This window comes from Calonectris borealis, chromosome Z (assembly GCF_964195595.1).
Source record: "Calonectris borealis chromosome Z, bCalBor7.hap1.2, whole genome shotgun sequence".
In the NCBI taxonomy this organism is placed as follows: domain Eukaryota; kingdom Metazoa; phylum Chordata; class Aves; order Procellariiformes; family Procellariidae; genus Calonectris; species Calonectris borealis.
Window position 1 is genome coordinate 51,159,422 of NC_134352.1, and position 21,374 is coordinate 51,180,795.

Below are 21,374 nucleotides of genomic sequence, written 5' to 3' on the forward strand. Positions count from 1 at the left end.
TTTGGCACATAAACTTTCTAATGGTAAGGATTTCAGGTGGCATTTATGGTTTCCACTCTATTTCCACACTAGGTCTTTGTAAGTATGCATGAGAGCCAATACCAAGAGATTTCATTCCTACTGCATTGCTAAGCAGTCCAGATTCCTACGCTACTACCAAGTTCTCTGCATAGATACTGGAATTATTGCGTGATTTTGTGAGAATTTTTTTGTAAAATATTTGCAGAAAGATGTATTGTTTCTTAATTATTGCATGATTTGAGGTGACTGCCTGTGTGAGGACAATGTTTTACAGCTATTGCTTGAAATTAGGACTTACTTTTTATTTATCTGTCTATTGTGAATAATAACAGCAGAAACAATATGCATTGTATCAGCATCTGATAATGTTTGGACATCTGGACAGAGTGTTCATGGTGAAAGATACAATTTTGGGTAGATAAGCTTATTCCAAATTAATTTTAACTTGCAACATAGATATATAGTGATGTTAAAAAAACCCACTTTGCTAGTCTTTGTTACTGGCAGTATCATCAGAATTAAAGAAACAAACAGAAAAAGAGGCTGCAACACAGTAAAAACTCTCTGTATTATTTTATCAGTGAATAATGGGATGTAAGAGGGCATTGAAGGTCACTAATGTCGTTAGCATTTTTCTCTGTTGATACCCAGCCTCAGTGTGTGAAGTATACAGAAATCTAATCGCCGTGTTTCCAGCACTCATGCCTTTTCCTTACTGTTGTCTGTATTTTATATCTGCATCTAGAAATTAACTGATTTGGGCCCCAGTTGTGTAAGCATAACCCACATCAGCAAGTAGTTGCACTGGCTGCTTGTCTAAGTCAAGTTAAAATAATTGCAAATGTGCAAGACTGAAATTTTGAATTTTGAATATAAGCTCTTTTAAATAAAAGAGAAAAGGAAACGGATGTGTTAAGCACCGTGGTTCAGACAAAGTCATTGTTGTATACTTCCAGCAGCTTCAAAACAGTTTTTGGACAAGTGCTGTAGCTATGTAGGTGGATTTATTCCTAGAGAAATTTGTAAAATGGGGGTGAAAGAGAAATTCTAGAAAAGTGTCCTCTCCCTCTCCTTCTCTTTCTCTCCCTTTCACTCTCATTCTCCCGCCTTCTCTTTTGCCCCTCTCCCTCCCTTCCCCTCCTTTCCCCCTCTCTTTTTCTTTCCCTTTCTCTCTCCTCTCCGTCTCTCTCTCTCTCTTTCCTTCCCCCCCTCCCAACATGTAAAACACCAGCAGTCATGCACTGTAGTCATAAAAGGTGGGAATATTTCTAGCTCTCTGGCAGGTAGAAGACATTGTTACGGGCTGAATACACTTATATCGGAATAAATTCCCAGGGAGGCTGAGAACCACTGACATGGTAGGTATGTAAAACCATGTAACTGACATCGAGGCCTGTTGCACTTGTGTAGCCTTATTGAACCAGTGGAGCGCTCAGTCCCCAGTGAGGCAGATGTCACTGGCATCTGCGTTCCTGACAAGCAGCTACACCTGAGGTTCAGGGGACACCTACGTACTTCTGCTGAGCCCCACGTCACGGAGGCTGCAACACAGGCTTTGAAAAGTGTGTTTTCAAAACGAAAACAACAGTTCATATATGTTGATTGGGTGTAGTGGAAGGAGTCATCAAAGTGCAAGTTCTTCAGCTATGGTGTGTCTCTTTAAGTGTTGTAAGTGTTGTGCTCCGAATTAGAGTTCTCCTGATGGTAACATCATCCAGACACTAAATAATTTTAAAATACATGAAGTGGATTGTGACTTTCTTATATTTTCTCTGAAGTTTATCTTGAACGTGACATATCCCATCCCCCTTTCTTTCTTCCTTCTTTTGTCAATTAGTTTCGTCTTGTTTGAACGTCCTGTGTGGCACAGGAGAGGGGAAGGACGGTTTTACTTACTCCAGTTCAAATAAAATAGCAGTCAAGTCACACACAACACAAAATCCAAGCTAAATAAATGAAGTGACAGAAGAGCACCATAAGAAGCCATTCTATATCCCAGAAAAAAACACCAAAACATTCAGATATAAAAAAGTCCAAGAAACTTTCTTCATAATTCTTTCAGGGAATTCTGCCTCACCATCTCTGACTAGAGAGCTTTTACCTGGGCGGTAGTAGAGTGATGATCAAAGCACTTTAAGTAACAGGTAGAGTTCTCTAAGAAATGTAGACAGAATGCATTAAATGTGTGTGTGTGCATGTGTGTGTAATTATTTTAAACCTGGACACTGTTGTCTTGGTTTATTGCTCTTCGATCCTGAGGCTGACCTAACGCTATGCCTTGTCGTACATGCCTGTATTCCTTGAGCCCTGGCTAATACGTGGACTTCTTGTGGTGAGTCTGAAATTCCACTGCAGGGTTTGAATGGAGAAACTTTTGTGGTTTATGGCATCATCAGTACCTTGAGATGGAAATGGGGCTTTATGGAAATCAATCTTCCTTAGAGGGCTCTGTACAATACAAAGTGCTTAAAAAATACTAAGTGAATGCTGCTTTTACTGTTCTGGCATCAGCCCAGCCAGTGCTTGCTTACGGATGGTTATACTATAGGTGGGTGTTCTGCAGCCACAGCTCTCGCCGCTCTTGTTGAAAAATAGGAAAAAGAGGTGGGTGAACGGTTGCAGAGGGAGTAGGCTATTGCTTTATCCTCTCTCCTAATTCTCACACATAGTTTTTACCGCTTATTTCCAAACCTCACCTGTCCTGCTGCTGTGAAAGTGCAGCTTCATTCTTCATCTCCCTGTGTTATTTTCCCTCCTAAAACTGCACTTAAGGAAGAACAAAGCCTGGCTTTAACCTAATTTTACTACATCTTGTGTCAGAAGTTGTTCACAAGTCATGTAGTACCTATAGTGCCTTCATTGTGTGAGTGTAAATTCAGTGTTTTTCACTCCCTCAGGTCAGTAAAAAGGCAGGTGTAAGCCGCTGCATTACTGCATGTTCTGGCCTACTGCTGCTGCTGTTTGCTATGTCCTTGCTGCTATGTGTGTACCACAATGTAATTGTTTAAACATGCTCACACTGCTGTGATGTTCCTATGGTGAATCCTGCATAGTAATTTGATTTGATTAATGGATTTTAGAAGGTGTGGTCCCCTCCTTCAAGCTCATGTGGATTGAGACCACCATGTTATAGGTAACCTTGCCTGTTTAGCTCCTCTAAATTGAATTAATTACTCTGCAGTTCACTTAAGAAAAAATGTAGAAAACAATTCCAGGAGTTGATCACATAACAACACTAATGTTGCATTTCTAATGACTTGGCAGCAATCATTTCTTGCTAAGAGGACTGCAAGACACACAGGTATGTTTTAAATAACAGGTATGTTATAAATGATAACTCCATTTACTGTGGGTTTTACAGATCCCTCTGGAGGTCTGACCTTACTGTCCTATGTGGGCAAAATTGACACTTGGCTTGCAGTCTTCAGTTCCCATTTGTCTTTTTCAAGTTTGTAGGAATATGGCCTTCTGTCTATACAAGAATTTCCGTGTTACTATCACGACTGATCCAAGCTCGGTTGGTCTGTCTGTGAACAATGAAACCGAGAGTCTTACTTCCTTCTCAAAACTGTTTAAACAGTTTCATTTCAGACATTGCCATCACGGAGGAACAGCTAAGAGAGGCTGTGATTGCTAAGCGATTCAATGGATTCTTTCTTTTGTACACCATGATGCTTTTCCTTTGCACCGTAGTGTAATTCACAATGCATTTGGCCTCATATGAGCATTTACGTTTGTATGCAGGTTGCTATCCAGATTATTCCTTGTTTTATTTTAAAATAGACATTTATGATTAATTTAGGGTCTGAACTGTAATCTGTTAAATTTCTGGGTTTTAGAATGCATATTCAGGATTGCGTTTCCACTTAAGAGAGAGATATATAGGTAAAAAAGATCATTCATTTTATTTCAATAATTTATTTCAGCCTCTCAGTAGAGTGCAATAAATAAAGAGGGTATAAAATATTTGCATCATCGTAGCTGTGGCCTGAGGAGTTTCATACACTGCCATAACCTTGTCATCTTTTGTTTTTGATATACAAAATCAAAACCAAGAGGCTTGTAATCCTCCATATATTGATTTTTTATTATTAAAAAGTGAAAGTTGAAAGGCAGCTCTAAGCCTGCTTTATCAGCCACACTTGGACCAACTTTGGATGCCATTTCTAAGAGCTGGAGATGTGCCAAAGACATTAAAAGTTACTTTTTTGCTTGCATTTTGCCAAGCTATTCTTGCTGCTCTCTTTTTATGAAAATAATTCATTTTATTTGCTTTGCAACAAATATTTGTATTCAGGGGAGTCTCTTCTGTATTAAGTGGTCTGTCCCCTGGGGTAAGAGGGCGGCATGTAAAGTTATCAAAAGAAACTTGTAAGTATGAGCACTGTTATTTCCTTCGGAGTTTGCTGCGCTACGAGTAATCTAATGACAGTTTATTGGTGTCCATTTGGGGAAGTAGGATTGGTATTTTTATTTGAGAATTATTTCACTTGGGAAGCTCTGAACATAATAAGCATGAATGAATCAATCACAACGTAGTGTAATAAAAGTCGTTCTCTGCGAGGATGAACTAGAAAAGGTGTTCATTGACTGATCGTAGCTTACGTGTCCAAGTATCGTAGAAGTGAATCCTTCCAGGCACGTCCCACTGTCCTCCCCTGAAAAAGGGAGTGTGAATGTTACTGCAATTGTCTAGGCTCTTTCTAAGTCTGTCTTTTCAATTCTTCTGTCACTCAGTTCATTTAAAACCTTACTGCAGGACAGAGCTGTTTGAATGTTCATAAAGGCAGGTCAGGTTCACAATAAACTGTTTATTCGAAGTTACATAAAGTAGGGCTCCACTGACTTCAGCCTTTCAAAGTCTGTGGCGTGTTTTTCATTACAACTTCATCAAGAAGTAGGGGGAAATGTTGTCTATGAACACTTTAAAGACAGGAATCTGAGACATGGAAGGACCATGGTTTGTCCAGAATACAGAAGAAGTGACTGGCGAGTCTAGGATTAAAGCTTCAGTTTCCTCAGCGTTGCCCACCTCCACCTCTTTCTCTGAGATTACAATATGAAAAGGCATTAAAAATGCAAAAAGATTGGTTTTCTTTTCAGGTGACAAATCTTTGTAGCTTATGAGATTTCTGTTTGATGTTTTAAGTCCTTCTTTAAACCCTGAGAATAGGTATCGTTTGATCACTCAGTTTGAATTTCCAAGCGTTTAGATTATTTGCACCTGTAGTTCAAAAGGTAACTCTGGAGCTGCAAACGGACCAAAAATAATAAAGATTTTTTGCCCATGAACAAAGGTCACTTATATGCTCATGTCCATCATATCATACCAGGCCATTTGACTGGAAGAACGAGAGGGGTGGCACAGGCCTCAGCATGGCTCGACTTTGAAAAATGTACACAAGTAGAACTTCCATTATGTTTGGAAAAACGGAGTTTTGCCTGAATAGAGGGTTAGGCCAGCGAACGGCGCTTGTTGATCTGCAACATTTAACATTCTCTTGCTTATTCTTCTGTCCAGTCCATACTGTGGGTATGTCATCTTTTCCAATGTCCTCCTCAACATGAATTGCTCATAAAAAATGGGTTTCTGTTCTTCCTGTGCTGTTACTGAGAGCTGAAAATAGTAGCTAAAACTCCACAGTGTGTGAAATTCTCTGGAAATGATGAATAATTGATACACAAAAATAATGGTTTTAGTATAATTCTAAATGTTCACGTCCCTCTTCAGAATTTTCTTTCATAAGTGATGTTGTGACTGAGCTGTTTTGTTACACCATGTACATTTAAATTTTATAGTGTTTTCTTGCTTACCTCAACCTTTACCACCTGCTGATCTAAGTCCATACAAAGTATCACTTAGCTTTTTGAATGTTTTAGATCAAAGGTACATACTTTCACTTAAATGTAGAAGATCTCAGGCAAAGCTGAATAATACCTGTGTAAATAATATTCCTTAATGAATAGAGTTCTCTGCAAGTAACTCGGTATCTCTAGAGATTGTTCAAAGAAAGCTGATGAAACCCAAAATGTGCAAAAGCAAAATTTGCCAATATATGGAATTTTTTAAAAGTTCCTAACTGGCATGGATAACTGTATTTCTCCTATGTGCTTCCTTAGCTGCCACCTAATTTCATTCTGTTATTTTGCCAGGGTTTTTTGTAAACATTGTTCAGTTAAATCAGTCTCAGTGTTTTCCCCAGAAGCAGCCAGCATTGTTTCCCTGCCCTTAAAGGTTAATGTTGCATTTAGGGCCCACACTTGCCTGCATAGAAAACAGGTATTAATCCTTACCTTCATTTGGTGGGACTGCCAACTTACCTATTACGAATGTATAACATTTGTCTCTGCCTTGCAGAGTTTCTCTGATATTAGCAAAGGTCAGAGGCCAAAGAACCTCCAAATCCAGAGAAATATTAATAATTTAGAAATGCATTTTTTCAAATAATATTATACATGACGATAACAGTGTTCTGTGTCCTTAAACATTTTAAACCATCTGTTGCCTAGCACTTCACTGTTAGCCACATTGGTTTCACTTTTCCTTCAGCATAGGGAGAAAATAACATGCTTAGAGGGAGGGTGGAGGGTTACTGCAGCACTTCCATTTATTTCTGCAGTAGATACCCTGCTGAAAGTTGCATTGACTGAACACAGGACAGACACAAAGATCAATCCTAGTGGGACCAAAACCCTTGAGGTAGTGCTTACTCAAAATCGATCAGTCTTTTCAGTTATCCCTGGCAGTGACGGCTGTTACATTTTCTTACCATTTCACTACAGCTTTTTCTTCCAACCTATACTGAGAGCATGGTCAGAGGTGCTGTCTTCATCCGTGTTCCATTCAAACCACTGTTATTTTCAGTAATATTAGTAATTTTGTTATATCTCAGTCTGTCCATTCTTTCTGGATGTGACACTATCGTAATCCAACAAAATAAATGTACACTTTACTATGATAAAAAGATTTTCAGTGTTGGTATAACCTGCTGAATTGCAGTAAATAATCACCAGGTTTTGGAGAATTCTGACATTTCTTTTTTCTTGTACAGCAGCTTAAACAGTCTTATATTGCTACTTTTCAGGAATCATAATTCTGCTGCAATTTGCATGTTGTCCTCCTGACTTCATTTTTTTGTACTGTGCTGGTCAGAAGCTGGTGCTGAGCATGTTTTAGGAGATGTATCAAATGGGAAGGTTTCCTGAATGAGGAGATGTGTAAAATGTAAGGCAAAATCAAATGCATATATCATTTGTGAATGTATCATATATATGTGTATAAAGTGTGTCCCCAAAGCTGATAAAATGCATTACTGTGTAACCTCATTGCAGTATGCAGGGTTGACATACCCATTGTTATGCATTGGTTTTCCTGCAAGCTGCGCAGCAGGCAGTTTCACCTAAGTAGCTAAAAGAGCATCTCACTCCACGAATCATCCATTTGCCTGGCAAGCAGGGAAATACCCTTGTTCTAAGAGGTAAATGTCAGGTCTGAGGGAGAGTGAGAGGATTCAGTTTCTGCTCAAGCCAGTGGTGAGAGGAAGTTCATGTGCTGTGACTGCACTGAGCTTCAGGAAATGAAATTTGTAGCCTGAGTCACAATAAGAAGCGCACTCATTACTAACACTTTGCAATTAATGTGATTGCCAGCAATACAAAACCAGTACTAAAAGGCCTCCTCTGACTCAAGAATGGACCTTCCCAGGACAGAAGGGAAATGCACTGTCTCTTGTTGTACTGTTTGCAAAGGACTGTGGTTCCTAGAGCTATCAATCAGTTACCTCTCCAAGACCAATATAGGAAGAAGCATTATTTAGAAAGCAGCTGTTGTTCTAATGTTCTTTACCGTAGACTTATTTTGCCTCTGAACACTGACTATGTATGTGCTTCTTGTTGAAATCATTGAGCTGTCTTTGGTGAAAGAAGAAATCAAGGTCGATAACAAGTCAACTTTCTTTCTCAGAGCAGGACATACATGATCTCAGCGATGTCCTACCAGTAGAGTACTCTGTGACTTGAAATTGCTTCATAAAATGGAATATAGCAGGAAGTTAGTATTTGCCAATTCTGTTTTCCTCTCCTGAGGTAGAACTACCTTGATCCATATACAGTGAATTGAACTCAGAATTTTTTCTCTACCTCTGTTGAACTCTAATTACACCAAGGAGGTGACTCAAAGTGCAGGCACTGTGGAAAATAGTATGCAATGTGCTAATTTAATTTTTTATTTGTTTTTTAATCAATACATTGACTTAGGTGCCGCCTGCCAGATTCTGCTCTGGCTTGTGCACTGAACAGTCCTGTTGGAGTTACTAGGACTGGTCAGGGCAGACACGATTCAAATTATTAATCTTCTTTGATATTGGTCTGAAATGCATCCATTAAATTAGCATTGCCTGTGGTTTTATGGATGCTACTTCTGTTCCAACTTGTGTTTGGATTTCTCAGCTAAAAAAAAAAAATCCTATGTGGCTGTGGTCAGAAACAATAGAAATTGTGGAATTCGGCACAGCCTGAATATGAGATTGTTTGGAAAATATCACTGGCTCATTTATCAACTGTTAAATTAGCAGAAGAGTTCTCAGGAGGTGATCATGGAATTACTACTACTGTAGCTTTCTATATTTCTTCTGTTTTATCGCCCTTAGGCTTAGCACGTCAGAGCCTTCTTCCACCACACTGTGTCCCATCCACTTCTAAATATATCTCCTAAAACATTCAATATGTGTTTACTAATTGTGATCAGGCTAAAATTCAAGTGCTGTGCTTGTGGGACGCTTTTTTTATCAGAAGCCGTATTTAAGTGATGACACACAGTAATTTGTTCATTCTTCTGTCAGTGTAATTTACAAGGCAACGACAGATAAACATAGCTATACAAGATTCATTTACAGTGACACAATGGCAGATACACAGAGCAGAACCCTGCCTATGAGATAAAGTGGACTGAGTGACTTATGCAGTAATTAGGGGATAATTGTCATTAACCTCGCAAACAGTAGTTTACCCATATTGTTTAAAAGGCTCCAGGATGCATAATGACAAGGTAATCTGTCAAAGCGCTAGGGGGAAATATTAATAAGATTTGTGCAAGCCTGGATAGAAAATATGCAGAAAGCGGCCACATTAAGCTAATTGGTGGATGAATATACACTTGTAAAAGTGCTTCTAATGGCACGTTTGCTGCTCTCCAAATGACTACTGTTAATGTGGAGAAGTGGGCTGCCTAGAAAGTCAGGACTGCTGGGACAAGAGGGTATTAAGACATGCAGGCACAGTTGTTATTACTTTGTACACTGTAATATAATTTTCCCCACTTTCTTTTGCATTTCAGTGCCTCTAATATGTCCAAACAGATAGCTCACTTCATGTACCATAGCATTTTGTATTCCAGTGACTTTTGCCTTTTTGGTGGCACTTCTGCACCCTGCTGTCTCCCTTTTGCATCACGTTGCCACCTATGACACACCTAGTTTTTTTGGTGTAAATTTTTTAGGTAAACAATCAAAGGAAAAAGGCCTCATTAAGATCATGTTGTATATATTGCAAGTAATAATTCATTGTCCCCTAATGAATACTAAAGATGGCAATCAATCTCCTGGTTCTGCTGCCATTCATGTACTGAGCATACAGTACAGCTGAATCCCCTTACTGAGGCACAATTCGGGTTCAATCAGAAAACCAAGCCTGTAATGAAATCCAATTTATGAGTATAACTTATTGGCACTTTTACTCCAGTGTTTTTGTCCTTGGGCAACTTCTTAATTCCTTATGATTCCCCTGGTTAGGCAAATTTCTTACTGACTTCTTTGGAAGTTTTACTTACAAGCCCGGGAAGACTCAGCTTTTGTTGCTCACATTTTCTAGTTAGGGTTATGGCTTTAGTCAGTTCAGATTTGCAGTGAGAAAAGGACCATCTGATAACCTGATTTGACTTGACTGTTAGATGTCTTGCCCTGCTTTTGGTGCAGTCCATGTTAGATGGAGAAAGGATGTCAGACATGATTTGTTTGTATTATCACATTGTGCATTGGGGAAGGTCTTGGCTGAAGAGAGCCTGGGTGTCTCTTGTGGCTGCGTGTATTGCAAATGCAATACCTCATCGGTGCTCTTTGTGCATGTTTCCTGTTTCTCATAAAAATTATGTGTCATTCTTTCAGTGTTGGTGAAACTGAGGCTCAAAAAAAGAGGCTTGATTTACTGCCAGAGCATAGAAAACATAACTTTACTTCTCAGTGAGTTACGCAGCACTGATACCAAACAGAAAAACCACAAATGATTTCAGGGACTGATAGTATCAAGGCAAATTTTCTTACATGGCATATTAAAATGGAGAACTATATATGCAAAAGTTGGTGAAAGTGAGTATGAAAATCAATCATTGCTATGGTTATATGCATGCTGGGCATTTCCTACCCACCTATATGCAAAATTGTGTTGTAAATTTAATTTATAGCTGGAATTATTTCAGTGGTTTGCGTGTTTGTGTCTCTCTCTACATCCTATCCTGAAAAGTCCCCATGGCACCTCATACAGTCTAAAACTTTTCCCTTCATACACCGTGTGCTTGGTGGTTTGATTGCCTCTAGGAGCCATGCCTGCCTAAGGGCAAACACTCTGTTACTTGCCACAAGTTAGTGGCAAAGCTTCTTCAGAGACATTTCAATGAATTTTCCACTCTCACAGGTTATAGAGAAGCAAAGGTATCAAAATACTCCTCTATACTTGGGGTCCAAGGTTGTGGATTTCAATGCTGTTTAAGGAATTTGAATACCCAATTTCTATAAAATCTTGATATTCCACCATTTGATGAATGTGAGAAAAAACGCCTCACCTTTAGGTTGCAAGGAAAGTATTTTCATGAGCAGATACCATAAAGCATCTGGTCACCTCACATTAACTCCTCATTTAGGAAAGTCTTTAGAAATCTTTTGAAAGTCTTAACCAGAGCTGATGGTGAAGGGAATAAATGTTTGCATTTGAAAATTTGTGCAGTTCTTGGGGGGAGAGGGGCAAAATACTTCAGAAGTAGCACTGGTATTTCAAAATAAATGTCAAATAATGAGATAATGACAACTGCTGAAAGATGACTTCGGATCTTCTTAAAGCTGCCGAATCAATGTGTATCCATGCTAACAGGAGTTCTGCCATTATCAATTACTGACAGATTTTGCCATTTAATAGTTGTCACCAACATGACAGTTGTAAATCAAAGCAAATTTTGTTGACATCATAGGAGTTATACCACTGTAAAACTAGTAAATGCAAGAAGAGTATCGGGCTCTGGCTGTCCTTAGATTCTTTTCCTCCAAGTGCAGACAGTGGTTTACTGTGAAAAAAACTTGTCAGGCACCCAGTTGTAAAGAGGCTTGATGTAGTTGCTGTGATTAAATGAAGCTCGAGCTGCTGTGATTAAATATGTTGTAACCTCACAGTGATGTATCATAGTTTTAAAAATAAAAATGCTGTATGCAGTGTTATTCAGGGGAAAAAAAAAAGTTGTCGTCTTCTGAATTATACATTCTTATCTGGTCCATAATCAAGAGCATTCCATAACAAAGTGAATATTTTATCAAAAGTCAAACAATATGTTTTAAAAATCAGAAGAAGCATTTAAAACTAGTGCCCTTGCATCCTAATAGTTTTACTGGAGTTGCAGAGGTGAATACACATTCATGAAGAGCAGGAAAGAGTTCAAATTAATGTTTCTTTTCTGAAAACAGTAAGACACTCTCTCGCCCACCCCCAGTTCAGATGGATGCTTTATAGTTGGCATTTGACAGAGTCTCATAATCTTTCAGGGCAATGCTTTCAAATGTATTTTAAGGTTGGTGAACCTGGAAAATGAAAAGGCATTCTGCAATTGGGGTGCCCTGTGAGGAAGTTCAGTCCCCAAAAGGAGTCATGTGTTGGGGACCCAGTATTTTCATACCGCTCTCTGCAAATTAGTCCAGAACCAGTGCTCCAGCAGGTTGCTTGTGCAGGGGTCTGTGCTGCTGGCATGTGTCTTTGGGATGAGATATAAAACAGAGGACCTGCATACTTTTGGTCAGTAAAGACCCTGTAGGCCATTTAGCGAGAGCGTGGGTGGTTAACGGCGGTGTCCTGGCTAGGTTTCAGCTGCGGTTATTGCATTCCACCTCCTTACGTTCCATCTGCAGTTTCAGCAGGACATGGTGTTCCTCACTTTCACTCCGAAACCGTTGAGCAGTGCTCCTGTGCGTCGTTACACAGCCGCTGTGCTCCACCATGGTGGTATGCCCCTGATATATGTTCAAACAGATTTGGCTCCACATCATGTTTCAGGGCTAAGTTATGTCAAAATTACTTTCCAACATGGTCAGTGGAATTACTTTGGATTTAAAGTGCAATTATTTTGGATCTAAAGTGCAGCCAGATTTGACCCAGTGTCTACAATATCAGTTTGTAAAGTTTACAAAGGTCTTTGGGGGTCCTTTTGGTCAAAACGGAAAGCTTTTTGCTGCTGAGTGCATAAGGAGACCTGGAGTCTAAGGAGCAACCAGAGCAAGTACTGTTACAAACCTGGCAGCAAATCTAAATATAAGCATGCATATAAGTAAATAAAATCTCCTTCATGTTATTCTTCATTTGAATACATACTGCCAGTGTCATTCTCAGTGTTACTGGGGAAAGACAGCCGCCTTCTCTTCCCCTGCTGTAACATGCTGGTATCCTCATGCATACCCTGTGTCTTTGGGGCAAAGAAAACAAGTCCAACAGGTAAGAGAAAGAGGGTGTCAGAAGGGAAGATCTATTGCTTTTGATTTTTCTAGCAGAGTGGAGGCTGCAGTGAAGCCAAAAGATAAAGATTTCCATTATTGACTGAGAACTCGGTAGTGCTGCAGTGTTTTTTCCTGCTGCAGCAGTATAACTCAAGGAAAGGACTGCTGATACTAAAACATGAGTTTGTTCATATGGTTTCAGTTGGTGGAGGGGGGCTGGTGGGAGGTGGATGAGAAGCGGCAGATGAGGGGAAAAAATTTTAACCATGGCTCTTTGCAGGCTGGATGTGTTAAATCTCATATCAGTTGCACATGTATAATCACGGTGAGCGAGTATGCACACCTTTTCTTCATGTTTGCAGGAGCAAAGGTGAGTTTTGTTCAGCATGGTAAAAACACCTATCAAGAAAATGAGTATGTGATTGTATGTGTGAGTGTACATTTCTATGGAAAACTAGATGTAGAGCTTACTTCTGTCCTACTGAGGTCAGTGGGAGTTAGCCAAAATGAGCAAGAGGTGTTGCACATTACCCCATCTGTACTAATGTGCTGCTGCACACTTTTAGTAAGTTTTACCCCAGGAGTAGTAGGACTACCCATAGTGTAACAGCTTGAAATTTAATTGGGAAGCAAAGAGATGCTCCTGGGAAATTCAGCCAAACAAAAACAACAAACCCTAAATCATGGAAATTATGTAGGCTTTTCTTTATTAGAAACAAATGTTGATTTTTTTTTTCTGTCTACACCCTAATTAAAACCATCCTCTGCAATTACAGTATGACCAAATGAATATCTTTCAGTCTGCTTCTCAAATGTTACAGCTGCACTCAAAATGTTTCTTTGAGATCAGCTAGAAAATATATAGCCCTTTAAGAAGGGCTTATAGAAGAACGATTTGTGATAAACACTAGGCTTGCTTAATTATTTAATCAAACATGTATCTGTATAATATTTGGTAACAAGGATACTTAGCTGATATGCATCAAAAGCGGCCGTTTATGGTGCATATGCAAGCTTGCTAAAATATGAAGCCTAGCAATGTGTTTTTCTATATAACTTTGAGTGGTTCTCAGAAGTTATCACAATAGTGCCTGAAAATAATTCTTGAGTACTTCCCAGAACATAAAGCTTGCTTAAGAAGCAATTTTAACTTTTTTTTTAACCTCTCTATTAATCTCAACTCTTGTATAATTACCTCTCACTATGTATTCAGCCAGGTGTATATAAACATTTTACCTATGCCAAGAAGTTTATTAGTAAGATAAAAACAGAACTGCAAAAAGTCTGTGGTGTGTGTGTGTATGTACATACATGTGGCTGTGTGAGTGTAGACATACAAAATTACCTGCAGGTAATGCAGGCACGGGAGTCAGTGGAGCTTCTCACACAAAGCGAGAGTTTAAAACAACTGATTTAATAACAAAAGTTCAAGGTTTACAGTGTATGTTTATAGTGTATGTTTGTGTACACTGTCCTTATTTTCTGAATTGGCAGTTTTTAAATTGGGAGGTTTTAAAGCTGAATTGAAAGCTTGAAATTTGTAAAGCCTAAAGGCCCTCAGGAAATCAACACTCATCCTCCCCAATTAAGCTCCTAAAAATTAGAGTGATCTTTGTGTCCGTCTTCTGTTGTAGCCTGTTTGTATCATCCACGATAATCATCTTGACACCCATCACTTGTTCTGTCTGACCCAGAAGTTTAAGACAAAATGTACCCTGCTAACATATCCTGACACATCTCTTCCTAACATTTGGTCAGCAAAAATGAGGAGGCAGGTTCAGGGTGATTAACCATGACATTACTTTATAGATCTAATGTAGCATGTGTGTATGTGAATCTGTATCTATACAAATAATAGAGTCAAGTGTGTGTTTAGAGTTAGAAAAAGATTCGAGGTTATATCTCGTATCCTTGGAGATTAATTTAATATGATTTAGAGATTAAAAGATTTTCTCCATCTGAAATTGTGAGAGTGCTACCCACACATGTAAAATAAAATAAAAGTAAAAACAAGGCTGTGTGGGCAAAGAAGGAAGAGCATCACTGTATGCTGTACAGGTTGGGCTTGTCTACTGCCTGGCTTAGAGCTGTAAGCGTGCAGTCGTATCTCTATACTCACTGACTTCCTTGTACACGTTGTCACAGGAGGCTTGGCTTAATCAGTTGTGAGCTGAAAAAAGTAATATAAATTGGAACCTTTTGTCATGAAATATTTAAATGTGGATATGATTTAATGGCTTTGGGGAGAAAATTTAGCGTGAGAGATTGTAAGAAACAAGAAATCGATTACATGTAAGAAAGGACTTGAACCTCTAATCAAGTATTACCATATACAGAGAGATCCCTAGCTAGTTATAGCTTAATTCAAAGGGGATAATGGTTAGATTTTTTGTTAATTTTACGTTTTATCAAAAAATGACATTCTTATTCGCTCTTTATCTAGTTTTGCATAATGCATACTTACAATGATTTATGGAAAGCCATCACTATGTAAATATTGAAGCATATGCTACACAGTATCCATAAGTGGTGTGTTTTCTCTGAAATACAGGCATCTGTGCAATTTTTCTTTACTTCTGCTGGGGGAAAAAGACCAAACAACTTCTTGCTGAAAATTAACAAGATATAGCTTGATATAACTAGTAGGAGTAGGCAAGGTATCATTTAAGAGCAGCTTTCTGATTCCCTGCTGTTTCTATGACAGCAAGGGGAACCCCATGGTAATCACACCCTTGACTGCCAGTTTCTCTGATCAGTGGGACTGAGCAGCTGCTGAAGGTCTGGCCCTCCTCATTGCAAATGCTGAAACTAAATGAAACAAAGGGTGGTGGTGTCTCATTGAGTGGTAGCTCCTGTAGCCAACTGCTGGCTTCTCTGACTTAAGCTGTGGAGTAACTCCCCGAAAGCATACTGGGAGCCCCCGCATTTAGATGACGTCTGCCTGTTCTGTGCATGCGAAGAGCTGGGTGCGCTGCCACCGGGTGAGGGACTGTGTGATACCACCTTCCGCGGATGTGTGGGAGTCCGTTACAGGATCTGTACCTACTATTCTCATGAGTTATTGTCATGCTGGCTGTATTTAATTTTTATTTACTTAAATATCCGTTTTTGTAAAGCATCCATCTGTTACATAAGCCTGTGAGTGATTTACAAATTAAAGCAAAAACAAAACAAATTACTACCAGTAGTACATTACAAAGCAGCCTGCAGCTGGCTGCAGACAGGGATCCTAATTCAATACATGTAAGCAGTGTAAATTATACGATGTTATTTCCATCTTCAAACAATGCAAGTCACAGTTAGAAGGCATTAATACTTGTGGCTTGGGTTTAGAAATGTGTGTGTGTAGATTGGGTCAGAGGTGACAGCAAAGGCCTGGAGACCAAAATCTGAACCAAGTCTGGTTTTGCAGTTCCAGGTAGGAATTACTCAAACATAGAACTGGTATGGCTGGCTGAAAGTTGTGGGAGAAGTAGATGTAAGAAGCTTTAGGTCATGCTCATGGTTGGATGGGAAAAAAATATAATCTTAGAGCTATAAAATATGAACCTGTCCTTTAATTGTTTGTTTGTGGTGTTGGTGGTTTTTTCCTCCCTCCCCTCACCCCATTTTGGTTTGGTTTTGTTTCACTTTGTCTTGTTGTTGGGTGGGGTTTTTTGATGTTCTGGGTGATTTCTACTAGATAGCACTGACTGCCTGTAAAATACCGCTCCATCAGACATACGGTAGAACTGTGAGGGCATAGAAATTAGATATGTCCACAGTGCTTAAAGATATTCAAAGGTGGGGACATTTCGTTTCCTGACTAATGCTGCAAACTGGGACCAGCATCTGCATCATGGAGTCTCCTTCATCACTGTGTAAACACATGCTGAACATTTTCTGCATAGAGATGGTTTCTGGGGCTTTCCATCTGGGTCAGCTGGGTAATATTTTCCATAATTAATTGCTGTTGAGCGTTTCATGGTCTTGTAAGATTTGATCATGAATGGTCATGTGTGGAGCCTTTCTAAGGTCTTGCAATCGCATCTAAGGCACTGAAACATACACAGCATCGACCTTCGTCATTAACTTTGTGTCCAGAGAGGTGACACAGATCAGAACTGAAATAATAAAACCAACTGTAATCAAATAAATATATGCTTTACTGTTTGGGGCATATTGCATTTTGCAGAACTCTGAGGGGAGAGAAGAATCAATCCCCTGAAAACTGAAGATAATAAAATAAATAAGTAAATCTGACCTGAAAAAGAGGAAAGGTATTTGCAGGCTTCATAATCAAGCAAGAGCTAGTGGTTTTTGCAATAGCTTGTAGTGCAAAATGTTCGGATAAGGTTCTGAAGCTGAGATTCAAGATTTAAAAAGATCAGAGGCAGTACGGTGGAGTATCTTGCAAGGCTTTCAAACTGTTTAATGCATGAGGAAGCAATGGAATAATTCTGGTCTGATGGCCTGCAACAGTGCTCGTTGGTTATAGTTACTGTGCTGATGTTATGTCCAGCATTTGCCCAAAAGGAAAGATGCCAATAAAATGATGTATTCATTATATAAGTATTTTAATATGTTTTTATCAATACATGCTGGAATGGATTGCCTGACATTACATTGCAGAATTTTTAAGTCCTACCTTCAGGCAAATCTCATGCTTACTAGCAAAAATGAAAGTGTGAAATGCTTTTTAATGTATATTTAACAACAGATAGTCTAGTGATTACTGATGTGTATTCTCTCTGGATTTTTCCCTTGCTATCAGAAGGCGATGTTAAGAGACAACATTTTTACACATTTATGCTATCTACATCCATCAGATGCTTAGTTTTTACATATTTTTAACTGTCATTTATAACAAGGCTGCAAAAAAGTCATCTCTTAAGTCTAAACCATACCAAGATTGCAAGCTTACAATCAATTGCCAGTAATAGTCAGGTTATGCTTAAAACCAGTGCCCCAGTTTCTATCTTTTGATGCAAGTTTATAATGAATATGTTTTTCAGTATTGCTGTCATGGGAAAAAAAAGAAAAAAGGAAAAAAAAAAAAGGAGTAAGGTACAAGTATTATGTGCTATTTTTAAGACTTTTTGCCTTGCATCAAAATTTCTTGTGAGATGGCCCATGAGTGACTTCAGTCTTATGTCTGCTTATATTTAAGAAGCAAATCTATCAAATGCATTTATTTAGCTCTTTCTTCTAGTGTCACCATTTAATAGCGATTAAGGTACAATTTTCTATATTTTACAATGGAGTGCACAGCAACAGTTCATGTTTTACGCTAATGTGTGCTAAACAGTAGCATTGTACATAGATCACTGTTGTTAAAATAAAAGTATTGAAAGCATTTTAGATCACAGAGCCCCGTGGTCTACATTTTGTTGCTCTGACGTTATTAAACTCAATCTGTTTCTTTGACTGTGACTCTAATTACTATATTTGCATGGCTGGAAAGTTGGCATTTTTTGGTTGAGTTCTATTAACGCTGTTTGCATGTTGTTTTTTGAGCTTAGTCTTTCATGTTCAGGCAGCAGAGCACCTTATATTGAATTTAATAATTATGCAGAATCAATAAGTTTTTTCTTTCTGTTTGTCTTTGTTGTTTCTTTGATACGGCCTCTAGGATGCTGCAGGCAAGGTGCTGGACCGCTGGGCCATCATGTCCAGAGAAGAAGAGATCATTACCCTTCAGCAGTTCCTGAGATTTGGAGAAACCAAATCCATTGTGGAGCTGATGGCAATTCAAGAAAAAGAAGGGCAGGCTGTGGCTGTGCCATCCTCAAAGACAGATTCAGATATAAGGACTTTTATTGAAAGCAATAATCGCACCAGGAGCCCAAGTCTCCTTGCTCACCTGGAGAATAGCAACCCTTCCAGCATTCATCATTTTGAAAACATCCCGAATAGCCTTGCATTCCTGCTTCCATTCCAGTACATAAATCCAGTCTCTGCTCCGCTGCTGGGGCTGCCTCCAAATGGCCTACTGCTGGAACAGCCAGCAATGAGGCTCCGTGAACCAAGCCTTACGACCCAAAATGAATATAATGAAAGCAGTGAATCTGAAGTTTCCCCTACGCCTTTCAAGAATGAGCAAACATCCAGCAGGAACGCTTTGACCAGCATCACAAATGTTGAGCCCAAAACTGAGCCAGCCTGCGTCTCTCCTGTTCAGACGCCTACGCCTGTCAATGATTTATCGAAAACAGAACACACTAAAAGCTCGTTCCGCATTCACAGAATGAGGAGAATGGGGTCGGCCTCCAGGAAAGGAAGAGTGTTTTGCAATGCATGTGGCAAAACTTTCTATGACAAAGGTACTCTTAAAATCCACTACAATGCCGTTCACCTGAAAATCAAGCACCGGTGCACTATTGAGGGCTGCAACATGGTCTTCAGCTCTCTCAGAAGCCGCAATCGCCACAGTGCTAACCCCAATCCCCGCCTCCACATGCCTATGCTAAGGAATAACCGCGACAAAGATCTAATTCGTGCTACATCAGGTGCCGCCACTCCGGTCATAGCAAGTACAAAATCCAACCTAACTTTAACAAGCCCTGGGCGTCCACCAATGGGGTTTACCACTCCCCCACTAGATCCTGTACTACAGAACCCTCTTCCCAGTCAGCTGGTGTTCCCAGCTTTAAAGACTGTCCAACCTGTTCCTCCTTTTTACAGAAATTTACTTACTCCTGGAGAGATGGTGAGTCCTCCAACCTCACTCCCTACCAGTCCAATAATACCAGCAGTGAGTGGCATGGAGCAGCATCCCCCTCCTCCTTCTGAGTCATCAGTACCTTCAGTGCTGATGCCTACCCCAGAGCCTAACGCTGACCTTGCCCCCAAGAAGAAGCCAAGGAAGTCGAGCATGCCAGTTAAAATTGAAAAGGAAGTTATCGATACTGCTGATGAGTTTGATGATGAAGACGAAGAAGTGAATGACAGCAGCACGATGGTAAATGACATTGGTCATGACAATCACTGCCACTCTCAGGAGGAAATGAGCCCAGGTCTGTCTGTGAAAGACTTTTCCAAAAGTGACAGAAGCAGATGCATTTCCAGACCAGACATAAGAAGGGCAGACAGCATGACATCAGAAGACCAGGAGCATGAGAGAGACTATGAAAATGAGTCGGAGTCGTCAGAGCCCAAATTGTGTGAAGAATCCATGGAAGGCGATGATCGCCTCCACGAACCTGGTGAAAAATCTATGATGCACGGTGACAGACCAGATGAAAACCACAATGACTCTTCCAACCAGGATGTCATTAAGGTGAAGGAAGAGTATACAGACCCTACATATGATATGTTCTACATGAGCCAATATGGACTGTACAATGGAGGCAGTGCCAGTATGGCTGCCCTTCATGAAAGTTTCGCTTCTACATTCAACTACAGCAGCCCTCAGAAGTTCTCCCCAGAAGGTGAAATGTGCTCCAGCCCAGACCCCAAGATCTGCTATGTGTGCAAGAAAAGTTTCAAGAGTTCCTACAGTGTGAAGCTTCACTACAGAAATGTTCATTTAAAAGAGATGCATGTCTGCACAGTGGCTGGCTGTAACGCTGCGTTCCCATCACGGAGAAGCAGAGACAGGTCAGTAAATATTAATTGATTTTCTACATTATTAAATGTGTTGAATTATGTAAGAATAGGCAGTTTAGGATATATGAAGAAATAGAGAGATGCACAGTAACGACAAGTGACAATCGTGTTCCCATGACATTGAGAGATTTATCATTTTAGATTTTCATAGCTGCTTGGCATTCAGAATAGTATATATTGTGCCATCCTCTTAAGTGACTGGCTAGATAATAAATGTCATTATTTTTTCTGTGTGCCTGTGAACATGTGTATTGTACTTCTGTTTATAAGCTGCAGCTTTTTTTACATTTATTTTCTTCTCCCTGCAAATTTTAAAACAATAAAATCTTTTATTAAATATATAGTAAATTATATACAATACAAATATCTCCATGCTTGCATATCAAACCAGGAACTAGGAAGGAGGGGAAGGGGTGGATGGATGGTTGGATGAATGGATGGAGAGAGAGGAGAGAAGGACTGGAATAAAAAAATGATTTCCATCCCCATAGGGTCATATAAAAGCAAAGAGGAAGCATTAGAAGGCTATTCTTTCTTCTCTTCAATTTTTAAAACTAGCCGCTATGTTGTAGCGAGAACAAGTAAATATTAAGAAAATAGTTGTCTCTTTCTTTAGTAGAACTTATACATCTCTCTATCTACTATGGTCATTTAGTCTACCTTATCTTCTTTTCTGCATGTGAGCAACTCCCTTCCCCACTGATGGGAATTATGCACACTGTGAGAGGAGAGGCTAGACCCCTACATATTTTTAAGATCAACTAGGGTATATTCTGCTGGCCCTTCAGATGACATCATGCCCTAGCTATGCTGCATCAATACTGAAACAGTTGGGCTTAAACAGAAGCAGCTGGTCCTTAAACTCTTAGGTTTGGGGTTTTTTTTTATACTCTATCCTTTTTGATTCCTGAGGAAAATGTAATATAAATGGAATTTGTCAAAGTGGTAGGATAACACAGTTATTTCATACTTGTGGATAAAAGCTCTCGCATGTGATGATGATCGTATTGTCACATAACAAAA

The 21,374-nt window shown here is 39.4% G+C and overlaps 1 protein-coding gene across 2 annotated transcripts in view; it reads left to right on the forward strand.

Moving 5' to 3' along the window:
- Positions 1–21,374, forward strand: part of BNC2 (basonuclin zinc finger protein 2) — a 244,169-nt gene that overhangs the window by 197,476 nt on the left and 25,319 nt on the right. For both annotated transcript variants that reach the window (XM_075136751.1, XM_075136750.1), the window contains exon 5: positions 18,376–20,342. In XM_075136751.1, coding sequence (XP_074992852.1) covers positions 18,376–20,342 — 1,967 coding nt within the window. The remainder of the gene's footprint in view (positions 1–18,375; positions 20,343–21,374) is intronic.